Below are 16,045 nucleotides of genomic sequence, written 5' to 3'. Positions count from 1 at the left end.
CTCCTGCATTGGCAGGTGGATTCTTTACCACTGAATCAGCAGGGAAGCCCTGTCATTCTGGTTTTGATTTGTGTTTCTCTGATTAATGATGGTGAGCATTTTTTCCTCTTTGTTGGCCTTTTGTCTGTGTTCTTTTGAAAATTGATATTCAAGTCAATTTCCCATTTTTAAAATTTGGTTATTTTTTTTGTTGTTGAGTTGCTGTAGTTCTTTATGTCGTCTAGATTTTAAACCCTTCTCAGATAGTTTCTGTTTCTCTCATATGATTGCCTTTCTGTTTTGCTGAGTGTTTTCTTTGCTTTCTGGAGGTTTTTAGGTTTGATATAGTCCTATTCATCTATTTTTGCTTTTGGGCCCTGTTACATTCATTTTTAAAGTATCCCTTTTTTTCCTGTGAGGATATTTTGTAATAGTCTTTCTACAGTGTGATTTATGAGAGCTGTTCATAAATAGTGAATTGTGCAGCCATAGATATTCTGTTTTAGGGATGCATTGTTTTCCTGAGTAGTTCCAAGTAAATAAAATATTTTTAAGTCATACAGTATATTTTAAGAATGAAAAAGAATGAAAAGAAAATCATTTCTTTGGGCTACCTTAGGATCACCCACTTGTTTTAACAGTCAACATTTTCTTTTGCCTTTTATAAGGCATAAATGTTCCCATTTGTTTATCACAGCAACTCTGAGATGAGGAAATGGAAATGATCTTGCTTATAGTGAGTTGATTAATAAGTGAACTTCAGTTGGATTACCAGCATGGGCCATGTGATTCAAAATTCCATGTTTTAATATAGAATATTGCCCTTTATGTTAACATTCAATTAGTCATTCAGATAAGATTAGTAGTATTCTGGTGATAACAAGGTCTTGAGTTTGGTTTAGGTGTCTTTTAACTTCTAAGAAAATCCAATTTCCCCATAGATTGCAAGTTTTGGTAGTCATTTCACGAATGTATCATTGTTATACACCTCAGGGGTAGAGATGGAAATGTCATTGAAACATTATCTAGATGAATGTATAACCAATGGAAATGTACTCATTGCTCATAAAGGAAGTTAGGTGTAGTGTAGTTTTATTAAGAGCAAGGGCTCTGGCATAATAATTTCCAGTTTTGAGTCATGGCTCTCTAAGATGAGTTTTTTTGAAAGTTATTTGACCTTTCTGTGCCTCAGATTTTGGAAATGTCATTGAAACATTATCCAAATGAATGTATAACCAATGGAAGTGTACTCGTTGCTTGTAAAGGAAGTTAGATGCAGTGTAGTTTTGTTAAGAACAAGGGCTCTGGCATAATAATTTCCAGTTTTGAATCATGTCTCTCTAAGATGAGTTATTTTTGAAAGTTATTTGACCTTTCTGTGCCTCAGATTTTTTTTTTAATCTATAAAGTGGGTATAATAGTATTTACTTTTTGGGGTTCCTGCTGCTGCTACTGCTGCTAAGTCGCTTCAGTCGTGTCCGACTCTGTGCGACCCCATAGATGGCAGCCCACCAGGCTCCCCTGTCCCTGGGATTCTCCAGGCAAGAACACTGGAGTGGGTTGCCATTACCTTCTCCAATGCATGAAAGTGAAAAGTGAAAGGGAAGTTGATCAGTTGTGTCTGACTCTTCGTGACCCCATGGACCACAGCCTACCAGGCTCCTCCATCCATGGGATTTTCCAGGCAAGAGTACTGGAGTGGGGTGCCATTGCCTTCTCCAACAAAGATTAAATATTGCATGTGAGTAAAGTACTTAAAACCATGCCTGGTGTACAGTAAGTGCTCATTAACATGGTATTCATTATAGACAGTGATCAAAATATAATCTCTCCCATTGATCAATGCTTAGAGAAATTACTGCATCTTTAAAATTAATGAAATATTTAGAACTGTTTAAAAAATCGTGACATTCTGTTAGAATAGTAGAAATATCAATAGATTTTTTGTATTCTGCTCTTTAATAAGCTTGTTGAAGACATAAAAGAGGCTTATACATTTGTAGTAATAGATAGTGTCTTTATATTGATGGCCTCTGAGGAAGACAGTGTCCTAAGTACTTTATGTAAATTAATTGATTTAATCCCCAAACACACTACTATTATCCATTAGATAAAGAAACTGAGATGCAGAGATGTAGTACAAGTTGCCTCTTGTCATTGTGCTAGTAAGTAGCAGGTGTAGGATTAGATCCACTTGTGCTGGTTCCAGATTTATTGGTCTTAACCATTTTGCTGTACTGTCTGTATATGTATGTTTAGCTACACTGCTGTGTTGCTAAACCAAGGTGGATACTTCTTGGATGAAGGAACAGCTTAATATTTATTTTAACTTTCACAAATAGTTACAATAATGTGACTGAAATACAGTTCAAATGCAATTTATTATTACTTGTTTTTTTTTTTTTTTTTTGGTTTATAACATTTTATCTGAAGGTGAAATGATTTAGTATAAAGTGGTTGTGGTAACCTTTGTGTTTTCATTTCTAACCTTTTTAATAATGAAACAGTTATAAAACATTTAAAATTTATGATCATATAGTTTCTAGGTATAATCTTTAGGTAAAGTTCAAGACTTTTTTTTTTCGAAGTTGATCAGTGTTTATTTTGTCAGGTCATTCTCCTTTCTTTAATTAAGTTCCCCTCTTTCATCTTGCCTTAAAATCCTGTTCTGTTATCATTTCCATTTAGCAAAATAAGAAATAGAGGCCTTGACAGGTTAAGTGCCTTATTAAATGTAACTTGCACAATACGTTTTTGTAGCTCATCAGTAACTATAATTTAGCAAGTTATTTGATGCTGCTTTTTGATGAACAGTAATTCCCCGAATTTTTTTTTTGTTATATGATGAAATTTATTGCTTTTTATATTTTTTTAAATTGGAGGGTAATTGCTTTATAATGTTGTGTTGGTTTCTGCTGTACAGCAGTGTAACCCAGCTCTAAGTATATATCTGTATCCTCTCTGTCTGGAGTTTCCCTCCCACCCCACTGCATCGTCCCCCATCCCAGCCCTCTCGGGCATCACAGCGCACTGAGCCGAGTTCCCAGTGCTGCACAGTGGCGCCCCGCCAGCTAGCGGTTTTGCAGATGGTAGTACATGCATGTCAGCGCTACTCTCTCACTCAGTTCATCCCACCCTCCCTAGAATATTTTTGTGTTGGAAATTTTGTTTCTCTTTTCACAAAGTATTTTGGATATTAGAATGAAAAAAAAAAATTAAGCTCTTACTAAACTTTATTTAATGTTTTGTGTTTTAAGGAATTGAAATTACCATTCACTTTTTTAAGTGGACATATTCATGAACTGAGGATCCATGTACCATGGACAAAACTGGGTTCAGAACCAGTGGTAATTACCATCAATACAATGGAATGCATTTTGAAACTTAAAGATGGAATACAGGTAAGATTATTGAACCTACTTGTTTATGTTAACCAATTAAAATACTTTATTTTGGGGGGCTGTTCTGGGTCTTCATTGCTGTGAGTCAGCTTTCTTTAGTTGTGGCGAGCTGGGGCTACTCTCTAGTTGTGGGGAACAGGCTTCTCATTGTGACGGGCTTCTTTTGTTGTGGAGCCCAGGCCCTAGGGTGTGTGGCCTCCAGCAGTTGCAGCTCCTGGGCTCTAGAGCACAGGCTCAGTAGTTGTGGTGCGTGAGCTTAGTTGCTCAGCTGCCTATGGGATCTTACTGGATCAGAGGTCGAAACTGTGTCTCCTGCATTGTCAGGCAGATTCTTTACCACTGAGCCACCAGAGAAGCCCTGACCAATTTAATAGTTATTAGTAATTGTTATTTCTTTAACTTTTAGAATAGGCCAGCTTTTACATAAACTAATCTTAGCTTATACACTTAACTTTTTTGTTTTTGGCTTCGCTGGGTCTTTGTTGCAGGCTCAGCAGTTGTGCCACGTGGGCTTAGTTGTCCTGTGCCATGTAGACCTTAGTTCCCCCATCAGGGATTGAATATACATCCCCTGCACTGGAAGGCAGACTCAATCACCAGGGAGGTTCCACACTTAATTTTTTTTTTTAACATAACTATGAAAGTAACATAATTAATTGCAAAAGGGTTTCCTTAAATTTGGATAAAACATCCTAGCAGTTATTTTCATATTAATCTTACTTAATCTAGTTATAGCCTTAGTAGGGATTATGCTTGTTGCTTAGTACCTATATCTATAAGAAATGGGGCCTGATTGTGTTCAATTTTTAGGTGAAGGTTTTTGAACTTTCAGAGGATCTGTATGATTTTTATTTCCTTACATGACATTTCTAAATGAGATGAAATGTTTTAAAGTTATATTTTGAGAAGATGAAAATATATTGAATTTACCTTCATACCAAATTTCACTGTATCTTTGAAATTTTGTCATTAGAAACTGATGTTTTGGACTTACTTCTTGTCTGACCCATGTTACATTTCATTTTTTTTTTAATTAAGGTATAATACTGATTTTAAGGAGTTTGTATGAAAAATCTTCTAATTTAGGAAACAAACAGGTTTGGACAGCAGGATGTTGTGATGGATTTTTCCACTTTTATCCTGTATAAAAGCAGTGTCATAGTCTTTCATTTTTATGACTTATTCCTTAGCCCATATTTAATTTTCAGTTTTAAGGAAGGGTTTCTAGAACCAAGTGAATTGATGAGTATTGTTAAATTTTAATCTCTGTGAAATGAGTTAAGGCTATTTATAAATTGGTAAGATCATTTCCTTCTTGAAGTAGATGACTTTGAGTGTCATATGAACTCACTGGGCTCAAACTTTTTTAAATCTCTTAATTCTGAACCTTTATTTTCCATTTCAACTTAACTAGTGTAAATTCCTGGAAATGAGTGTATCAGTGCCGTACTCTCATTAAAATTTATTTTGTGAACTTTAAATATTTGAGATATTGATGTGGGAATCTGTAGATAGTTATGGGCAACAAAATTTTATTTTACATTTATATTTAGTAATACTTAAATGGTTTTTAATCATTATGTTCTTGAAATTTAATTTTTTTAAGAAGTCTGGACTTTGTTATACCACCCATGCGGTGTTCTATATTAAGTGGAAAAAAAAATCCAGACACTTAAGTATTTTTTCAATGGGAAGGTGGAACTTTCAAGGCCAGATGTCCCATAAGAAACACATTTTAAAAGAGGCAAATTACAACTAATTATAGAGGTTTCAGTAAAAGATTTGTAACACATGACTTAGCGTAACCTAGAACTAATATTTGATATTGGACCATGCATATGGCTACTGCAGGAATGATCAGATTTCCTGCTTGTGTGGTATTTGAGACTTGAATTTTGTGGTGTGTACAGCAAAAGGTCAAGTGTCATGAGTGTAAACCACTCTCAAAACAAGTATTTTTTACAGATGTTTAAAATTTTGAGCTTGAAGGGATTTTTGAAAATTGCAGTTGACATTTGGACAAATTATTCAGCAGTGTGCACCCCTGGAGAGTTATGCTTCAGTTTATACTGGTGATTAGAATTATTATTATTTTTTTTTTTAACTGTAACTTGAAGTATGCAGGATCTTAGTTGCCCAACCAGAGATCGAACCCTGGCCATCTGCAGTGGAAACACAAGACTCTTAACCACTGGACCACCAGGAACTTCCCTGGTGTTAATTTTTTAGTGAAATTATTATAGAGGAAACATTTTAAAATAGTTTATTTTCCTATTTTAAGCTTTGATTAGTATAATAGGAAATTAAGTTAAAAAATCATATATGTACTAGTAAAATTGAGTAAGCCCATATTTGACTTATATTATTTCTAATTATTACAAATGCATAATGAAGAAAATACTTACTTTCTAAATAAAATTAACATAGGATAGTAGGTAAAATGAAGGGGCCTTTTAGAGTTACAGATATGAACTGCTGAAAATACTATTAATATATGAGAAAGTAGTAAAATTTGAAAGAAACCTGAGGTTTATTTAGAAATCATTATAAAAATATTGCTAAATTTCTTGATAAAAAGGCATGTGCAGTTTGTAAAGTTCAATTAAATTCTAACATTTGTTGATTTTATTTTAACCTGTCAGTGCACTGAAAAGCATTGTAAGATATGTAATCTCTGCAAACTACTTAGGAAAAAAGATTTGTAATTGTGACTCCAGTGGTAGTTATACTGCCTTAACATGTCTCTGATCATTTTTAATTACAGAGGTTTTTTTTTGATGTGAAGGTGACTTAAGTTGTGTGTTAGGTCAAGTCATCTTGATGTTCACTCTGAATTATTTTAATATATTGATATTTCACTTAGAAAGCATTATTTGTTATTCACGCTGAGAGACAGGTCTGTGTTAGTTATACTCACCTTTAGATCCTGCAGACTTGAACTGTTTTTATTTTTCTTTTTTGGACTCAAGACACAGAATTTGATTCATGATACATCATCACTAGTGATCCAGGTCTGATTTGTTTATTTAGCTATTTTTGTCCACTCTAGTCTAGTCTAAAAAATACGTGTGGAACCAGCATACAGCTCAAGGTTGAAAACCTTACCAGTAATTTACATTGAATGGCACCCCACTCCAGTACTCTTGCCTGGAAAATCCCATGGATGGAGGAGCCTGGTGGGCTACACAGTCCATGGGGTTGCACAGAGTCGGACACGACTGAGCGACTTCACTTTCACTTTTCACTTTCATGCACTGGAGAAGGAAATGGCAACCCACTCCAGTGTTCTTGCCTGGAGAATCCCAGGGACGGGGGAGCCTGGTGGGCTGCCGTCTGTGGGGTCGCACAGAGTCGGACACGACGGAAGTGATTTAGCAGCAGCAGCAGCATATGCTCCTCTTCTTTTGCATATTCTTGTTTATCTTCTATGGATCTCATCTGTAAAATAGGACAAGACTTGCTACATAGTTCCTTTATTTGATTGTGTATGTTTTCTCTGTTCATTGTGTTTATAATAAAAAAAACCTCCTTCAGTGTAAGGTGAGTAGTCTGTTTTTAAAGTACTTCTTTATTCTGCTCTTTGTGCCACCTAGAAAGTAAAATCTCAAAATCTTTTGACCTGTTAAATGTAACCATTTGCAAGGTGTTTATATAAGTGATACTTGCTATTCCTAAAAGAAAAATTAAAAAAAAAAATCTTCTGAACCTAAATCAAACTTTTAAGGTACCATTTAAAGCGAGATAAAGAACTAGGATTTTGGTTAATGTATATGCTTTTAAATCCTGGTTAGTGCTTGGAGTTGCAGAGCAATCTTGCCTGTTCTTGTTCCTTGAATGTTTTGATGCAGTGGACATTGGTTATTGGCTTACATAGTTGCTAAGAGAATAGAGGAGTATCATATCCTGTCCTTGAAGCCTGTGCACTATTAGGCTAGAGGAGGTTTTGGTAAGTCTGTTAACAATATTTACATGTCTTTTTTTTTTTTTTAAATACTCTAATTCTCTTATCTGAAGCTAGTTTAATCTGGTTGACTGCTGCCATGGTTTGAATGTCCTCTCAAAATTCATTTGTTGACATCCTAATCCCTAAAGATAGTGGTATATTAACAGGTAGGGCCTTCGAAAATCATGACAGTGGAGACCTCATGAATTCAGTTAGTGCTTTTTAAAAGAGGTTTTAGAGAGATCGCTACCCCTTCTGCTATATGAGGACACAGTGACAACCAGATAAAGGGCCCTCACCAGACCATGTTGGCACTGTGACCTTAGACTTCCTAGCCTATGAGAAGTATGAGAAATAAATTTCTGTTTTTTAGCTACCCAGTCAGTGGTGTTCTGTTGCTGCTGCTGCTGCTGCTAAGTCGCTTCAGTCATGTCCAACTCTGTGCGACCCCACAGATGGCAGCCCACCAGGCTCCCCCGTCCCTGGGATTCTCCAGGCAAGAACACTGGAGTGGGTTGCCATTTCCTTCTCCAATGCATGAAAGTGAAAAGTGAAAGTGAAGTCGCTCAGTCGTGTCCAACTGTTAGCGACCCCATGGACTGTGTAGCCCACCAGGCTCCTCCGCCCATGGGATTTTCCAGGCAAGAGTACTGGAGTGGGGTGCCATTTACAGCAGCCCAAATGGACTAACACAATTACCTTTTCAGAAATTAAGGAAAAACAGAATTGCTGACTCAGGTTGGAGAATTTGTGGTACTATTACTGATTCCCTCACTTGCGCTGCTATAGGTTAGTGATGGTGGTGATGTTGATAGCAGATAGTATAGTTCAGATTCTGTCTGTAGATTCTTTCTATGAAAAATGAGGCAGAGTTCCCTATAAATGATGGGTAGCATCTTTACTTCCACTGGGGAATCCCTTTATGTTGGGTGTATAAATATTTACATATGTTACATATTCTTGTTGGATTGACCCCTTATCACTAGGTAATGCCCTTTTTTCTAATTACCACCTTTGTTTTAAAGTCTGTTTTGTCTGATAAAAGCATAACTACCCTCGCTTGCTTTTTGTTTCCATTTACATGGAATAGCTTTTTTCATCCCTTCACTTTCAGTTTGTGTGTGTCTTATATTTGAAGTGAATTTCTTGTAGGCAGCATATCGTTAGGTCTTGTTTTTTATCCTTTCAACACTATTTCTTGTGATTGGAGAATTTAGTCCATTTACATTTGAATGCCATTTTGTTAGTTTTTTTCTGGCTGTTTTGTAGTTTTTCCTTTTTTTTCTACCTCTTCATTTGTGATTTGAATACTTCCTTTCAGTTCTTTCCCTGGTGGCTCAGACGGTAAAGTGTCTGTCTACAATGCAGGAGACCTAGGTTCCATCCCTGGGTCGGGAAGATCCCCTGGAGAAGGAAATGGCAATCCACTCCAGTACTATTGCCTGGAAAATCCCATGGACAGAGGAGCCTGATAGGCTACAGTCCATGGGGTGGCAAAGAGTTGGACATGACTGAGTGACTTCACTTTCCTTTTCCTTTCATTTTTCCTGTATCTGCTATAGGTTTTTGCTTTGTGGTTACCATGAGTCTTGTATATAACAGCATATGTTTATAACAACCTGTTTTAAGTTGATAACATGTGTTTGAGTACATTCTAAAGCACTACCTTTTACCTACCCTCATGTTATAAGTTTTTGATGTCGCATTTTACATCTTTTTATCTTGTGTATCCCTCAACTTAATTATTCTAGTTATAGTGATCTTTTTACTACTTTTGTCTTTTAACCTTCATACATTACAGCTTTATAGGTAATTAACCCACTACATTTACTGTATTTGTACTATACTATATTTGTACTGTATTTACCTTTACCAGTGAGATTTATACTTTCATGTGTATTTTTTAATTTAATTATTTTTATTTGAACTATAACTTGCAGTGTTAGTTTCAGATGGACAATTTAGTGATTCAGTATTTTTGTATGTTACAGAAAGATCACAGGATGAGTCTCAACTATCTGTCACTGTACAGAGTTTTTACAATATTACTGATTATATACCCTATGCTGTACATTATATCCCCTTGATTTATTTTATAACTAGAAATCTATACCTCTTAATCTATCTCACCTTCTTTCCCCCAAATCCCTCCCCTCTGGCAGTCATCTGTTTGTTCTCTGTATTTATGCATCTGTTTCAATTTTATTATATTTGTTAATTTGTTGTGTTTTTGGATTCCACATGTAAGTGAAATTGTATGGTGTTTATCTTTCTCTGATTTATTTCATTTAGCATAATGCCTTCTAGGTCTGTCTGTCTTGGCATTTGGCAAGATTTCTTTTTTTTTATGGCTGAGTAATATTTCATTGTGTGTGTATATATGTTTGTATATACTGCATTTTCTATATCCATTCATTTTTTTGATGGACACTTAGGTTTCTTCCATATCTTGGCCATTGGAAATAATGTTGCAGTGAACACAGGGGTGCATATATTATTTCAAATTAGTGTTTTGTTTTCTTTGGAAAACTATTCTTCTTTGGAAGAGTGGACTTGCTGGATCATATGGTAGTTTAATATTTTGAGGAACCTTCTTTTTGTTTTCTGTGATGGGTGTATCAGCTAATATTCACAACAGTCCATGAAGGTTCTCTTTTCTCCACATCCTCACTGACTCTTGTTACTTGTTGTCTTTTTGATCATAACCATTCTGACAGGTGTGAGGTGATATCTCATTGTGGATTTGCTAATTTCATTCCCCTGATAATTAGTGATGTGGAGCATTTCTTCATGTGTCTGTTGGCAATCTTTATATCTTCTTTGAAAAAATTTCCAGGTTCTCTGCCTATTTTTTTTTAATTGGGTTGTTTGTTGTTTTTGATGTTAAGTTGTATAAATTCTTTGTATATCTTGAGTATTAACCCTTTATTGGTTATATTGTTTGCACATATCTTCAGTTCGTTTGGCTGCCTTTTCTTTTTTTTTTTTTTTTTTGCATTTATCACATGTGTCGTTTTGTGAAACTGCCACCACCATGATTGAGATACAAAAGTGTATCATGACAACAAAGCTTCCTTGTGCTGCCTCATTTTTACTGTACTATCGTTTTCCCTACCTATTGATCCCTAGCAACCACTAACCTTTCCTCATTTTGTGTAATTTTATTTCAAGAATAACAAATATAAATGGAATCATAGTATGTAATATTCTGAGTGTAGATTTTTTCACTTAATATAAATCCCTTAAAGTTCAAAACTAAGTTGTTGTGTATCAGTGGCTTGCTCCTTTTTATTGCTGAGCAATATTCTGTATGGATATACCACAGATTTACCATTTATCCATTGAACAGCAGTTTGGTACTCTCTAGTTTTTGTTATTAGAGATAAAGCTACTGTGAACATTTGTGTACAAATTTCTATGCCTACATAAGTTTTTATTTTTCTGGGATAGATGCCCAAGTATGCTATTGCTGGGTCCTATAGTAATTTCATTTTTATTTTTAAAAATAATTGTTTAAACTGATTTCCAGTGTGACTATACCCGCTGTTCATTCCTGTTACCAGTGTATAAGTGATCCAGTTTTTCTGTATCCTCACTAGCATTTGTTATTATCACTGTTTTTAATTTTGGTCATTCTGATAAGTATGTAGTAATGATTTATTGTGTTTTAAAAAGTTTTTTATTTTTGGCTGCACTGGGTCTTCATTGCCACATGAGGGCTTTCTCTAGTTGTGGTGAGCAGGGCCTACTTACTCCAGTTGTGGTTCCCAGCCTTCTCACTGCAGTGGCTGCTTTTGTCACATCACACAGCACAGGCTCCGGGGCATGCAGGCTTCAGTAGTTGTGACAAATGGGACTGGTAGGGATTGGTAGTAGTGGCTCATGGGCTTAGTTGCCCTGAGGCATGTGGGATCTTCCTGGACCAGGGATTCAACTTCTGTCCCCTGCATTGACAGGCAGATTCTTAATCACTGGACAACAGGGAAGTCCCTCATTGTGGTTTTAATTGGTATTTTCTATATGGATAATGATGTTGAACACCCTATCATATGTTTATTTTTGCCATATATATTAGTGAAATCTTTGTTCTTGTCTTATGCTTATTTTTAAATTTATTTTCTCAGTATTTTGAGACTTCTTTATATATTCTACATACAAGATTTGTCTGTGTCAGATATGTGATTTGCAAATAGTTTCTCTCAGTAATTTGTCTCTTCATGCTTTTAACAAGGTCTTTTGCGGAGTGAAAAGTTTAGGTTTTGATTAGGTCCAATTTATTAATTTTTCCTTTTATGCACTTTGGTTTCAATGTCAGATCTAAGAGTTCTTTCCCTAGCCCAATATCTTAAAGTTCTTATGTGGTTTTTCCTAGAAATTTTATAGTTTTACTTTTAAATCTGTGATCCATTTTGAGTTAATTTTAATATAAAGTATGAAGTTTAGTTTGACATTCATCTTTTTGCCTGTGGATATTCACTGGTTTCAGTACCATGTGTGAAAAGATTGCACTTCCTCCACTGAATTGTTTTTACCATTTTGTCAAAAATCAGTTGGGTATATTTGAGTCTGTTTCTAGGTTTCCTACACTGTCTGTATGATTAATATATCTATTCCTATGTCAGTAACATACTGTCTTGATTACTGTAGGGTTAGCATTAGTAACAGTGAGTCCTCCTACTTTTGTTGTTGTTGAGTTGCTAAGTTGTGTCTGACTCTTTGCGACCCTATGGACTGAAGCATGCCAGGCTTCCCTGTCCTTCACTATCTCCCAGAGTTTGCTCAGATTCATGTCCATTGAGTCACTGATGCTATCTAACCTCTGCTGTCCCATTCTCCTTTTGCCTGCAGTCTTTCCCAGGATCAGGGTCTTTTCCAGTGAGTCGGCTCTTCGCATCAGATGGCCAAAGTATTGAGGCTTCAGCCTTTGGCATCAGTCCTTCCAATGAATACTTAGGGTTGATTTCCTTTAGGATTGACTGGTTTGATCTTGCAGTCCAGTGGACTCTCAAGAGTCTTCTCCAGCACCATAATTCAAAAGCATCAATTCTTTGGTGTTTAGCCTTCTTTATGGTCCACCTCTCACATTGGTACATGACTACTGCTACTGCTAAGTCGCTTCAGTTGTGTCCGACTCTGTGTGACCCCATAGATGGCAGCCCACCAGGCTCCCCCATCCCTGGGATTCTCCAGGCAAGAATACTGGAGCGGGTTGCCATTTCCTTCTCCAATGCATGAAAGTGAAAAGTGAAAGTGAAATTGCTTAGTCGTGTCTGACTCCTAGCGACCCCATGGACTGCAGCCTTCCAGGCTCCTCTGTCCATGGGATTTTCCAGGCAAGAGTACTGGAGTGGGTTGCCATTGCCTTCTCCGAGACTGCAATACCATAAATTTGAGTAGATGGACCTTTGTTGGCAAAGTGATGTCTCTGCTTTTTAATATGCTGTCTAGATTTGTCATAGCTTTCCTTCCAAGCAGCAAGTGTCTTTTAATTTCATGGCTGCAGTCACCAACCACAGTGATTTTGGAGCCCAAGAACATAAAATCTGTCACTGTCTCCACTTTTCCCCCATCTGTTTGCCATGAAGTGATGGGACTGGATGCAATGACCTTTGTTTTTGAATGTTGAGTTTTAAGCCAGCTTTTTCACTCTCTTTTACCCCCATCAAGAGGCTTTTTGGTTCCTCTTCACTTTCTGCCGTTAAAGTGGTATCATCTGCATATGTGAAGTTGTTTATATGTTTCCCAGCAATCTTGATTCCAGCTTGTGATTCATCTAGCCTGGCATTTCACATGATATACTCTGCATATATTCTTTTTCAAAATTGTTTCTGTCTATTAGAAATAGTCTTTTCTTTCCAAATTTTAGAATAGGCTTGTTGTAGGTTTGGCAGAAATTGCCTTAAATGTGCAGAACAGTTTGGGGAGAATTGACATCTTTACCATGTTGTCTTCTAATCCATGAGCACAGTATGTTTCTTTAATTACTTAGATTTTCTTTGATTTCTTTCATCAGCATTGTTTTTCCAGCCTGTGGATCCTGTATATGTTTTACTAGATTTATAGCTAAATATTTTATTTTATTTGGAGTATTTATAAATGTTATTGTGGTTTTTATTTTCATTTCCAGTTATTTGTTGTTATGCAGTTGATTTTTCTGTGTTGATCTTGTGTTCTGCAACTTTGCTTCCTTTGTTAATTACAGGAGGGTTTTTTGGTAGATTTCTTATAGTTTTCTAACAATCATGTCAACTATTAATACAAACAGAGTTTTGTTTGTTTCTAATCTACATGTTCTTCCATTCCTTTTGAATTTATGACTTAATATTTATACCTCTTCACTGAATCTGCTTCCATGATGCCATTATAAACATTTTGGCAGAGGTCATTAATAATATCATTGTTGCAAAATCTTTGCTTTTTGGTCTCTTTTTGGAAACTTCATTTTTGTGGCTTTTGTGGTTCTCTTCCTATCTCTCTCTACCCTTTCTCTGGCTCTTCTTGTGGCTTCATTTCTGCTACCCATCCCAGAGTTTTAATTGGAGTTTCTTAGGCTTTCATTATTTTAGTCCTTGCCTCTCCTTGGATCATTTTATTCCCTAGTAGATTTAATTATTATATGCTGTTTATTCATAAAATACTATTTTAGGGTCCAGTCTCTTCCCCCCACCCCTGAGCTCCAAGACCAAGAGCAAAATGGACCTTCACTTATATCTCCATAGAATGTTTCAAACTGAATTTTATTTTAAACCTCAAATCCCTTCTTCCTTATATATTTCCTATTTCAGTGAAAAATTTCACTTTTTACCTTTAATCCAAACTAGCACCCCTGAAGTCATGCTGAACTTTGTACATCCCTTATATCCAGTTATTTGTCCTACTCTGGACTCTACTGTTACATTATCTCTTTTGCATATATCTATTTTAGTCCTCATTGATAACTTCTCTCTGGGCGTGATGTTTCTAAAATGTAAACTGAACTATATAACTACTGGGCTTAAAATTTCTTAATGGCTACCCTCCTTTTGTTTTCACAGTTCTTCTCAATCTTTTCAGTCTTCCAGCCTCTGGGGTCACTTTCTTTTTTCTCATATTTCAGCTTCCCTGAGTTATTTGTAGTTCCTCTGCTGCTGCTGCTGCTGCTAAGTTGCTTCAGTCGTCTCTGACTTGGTGAGACCCCATAAACAGCAGCCCACCAGGCTCCTCTGTCCCTGGGATTCTCCAGGCAAGAATACTGGAGTGGGTTGCCATTTCCTTCTCCACATTTGTAATATCTTGATTAACATAGCATCTGTATAAATATGGTAAGCAGTTCATACATGGACACGGATAATAGATGAGAATGATTTTTCTGAGCGCTATTTTGGTTATATTACCAATAAAGTCCTGATGCTCAATTTGTATTAATATATTGGTTAACTGGAATATCCTTTACTTCAAACTTAGTGTAAGCAATATTTTATTTATATTTTAAATTAATGTTTTAATTGGAGGATTATTGCTTTACAATGTTCTGTTGGTTTCTGCCACACATCAACATGAATTAGCCATAGGTGTACACACATCCCCGCTGCCTCCTGAACTTCCCTCCCTCCCACCCCACCCCAAGCAGTATTTTAAAATGTCTTTTGTCCTTATGAAAATCCATAGAAGAATTCAATTTTGGTTTTATATAGTTATCCACTGGTGGATGAATTGCACAAAATTTTATGTCTTATCTCTGGCTTTCTCATATTCTCTAGAGAACTTTGAATAAGCTTAATATTTGTATAAACAAATTTGTTGGTAGAGACACATCTACAAAAAATTTCAGTTAAGGTAATCAGAAATTAAATGTAAATACTCTTAGTTTTCTATTGCATTTGAACAGTGCTGTTCCCCTGCATTGATTATATAGATGATCAAGAATTGTGTACAATAGATTAACATAATTTTTTCTGTGGTATTGGATTTTCCTTGTATTATATATGTAAAGATAAAAAGCAGATAATATATTTAACATTTAATTTATGTGTAGAGTTGACATTTTTGCCAAACTGAAGTGTACAGACATTTTTGCATAGCTGTATCTAATATAGTAAAAGGACATTTCATTTGTAAAGCAGTAGCTATTTCTAAATGTTTATCCTGCTTAGTTAAAAAGATGTGTTGTTAAATGCCACTGAAACTCGTGACATCTGTATAAATTATCTAGCTTGATGTCATCATACTTTTTTGTTCTGCCTTCTAGCATACATAAGTCCTATGATGCCAGGTACATCATGGGATTATAAAAAGGCAAATTACAATTAATTTGCTACGTCTTTCTTTCTGATGACAGTTAAATTTTCCTCTAATTGTTTTTGCTCAATAATCTCTCTGCCAAAACTGGAAAACTTTAAGGAAAATTTTTACTTTATTTCCACATATTGGACCTTGAATAAATACTGAAATTTGAATTGTTTTCATTTTTACTTAGGAGTGGAAAGACCAGTAATTGGATTTGTAGAGCTGTAGTAAGGAAAAAGCAGAGTAAATTACAAAGTCAGTGTTACTCTCAATAGATTATTTTTACATATTTATTTCAGAGGATTATTTTTTTTTCCATTCAAAAAGAAGTACCTCCAGGGGATCTTCCTAACCCAGGGATCTTCCTAACCCAGGGATCCAACCTGTGTTCTAGAGCACGGGCTCAATAGTTGTGGTGCTTGGGCTCAGCTGCTCCGAGGGATGTGGGATCTTCCTG

At 35.8% G+C, this 16,045-nt stretch overlaps 1 protein-coding gene across 44 annotated transcripts in view; it reads left to right on the top strand.

The window, feature by feature from the left end:
• Positions 1 to 16,045, top strand: part of VPS13B (vacuolar protein sorting 13 homolog B) — an 851,071-nt gene that overhangs the window by 43,418 nt on the left and 791,608 nt on the right. For all 44 annotated transcript variants that reach the window (XR_008702388.1, XM_055546536.1, XM_055546537.1 and 41 more), the window contains one exon: positions 3,237 to 3,380. Coding sequence is in view for 43 of the 44 variants with exons in the window: in XM_055546536.1 (XP_055402511.1) it covers positions 3,237 to 3,380 (144 nt within the window). In the remaining variant the exon portion in view is untranslated. The remainder of the gene's footprint in view (positions 1 to 3,236; positions 3,381 to 16,045) is intronic.

This window comes from Bubalus kerabau, chromosome 14, assembly GCF_029407905.1.
Source record: "Bubalus kerabau isolate K-KA32 ecotype Philippines breed swamp buffalo chromosome 14, PCC_UOA_SB_1v2, whole genome shotgun sequence".
Lineage (NCBI taxonomy): Eukaryota > Metazoa > Chordata > Mammalia > Artiodactyla > Bovidae > Bubalus > Bubalus kerabau.
The sequence above is the reverse complement of the archived record's forward strand: the minus strand, read 5'-3'. Positions and strand labels throughout refer to the sequence as shown.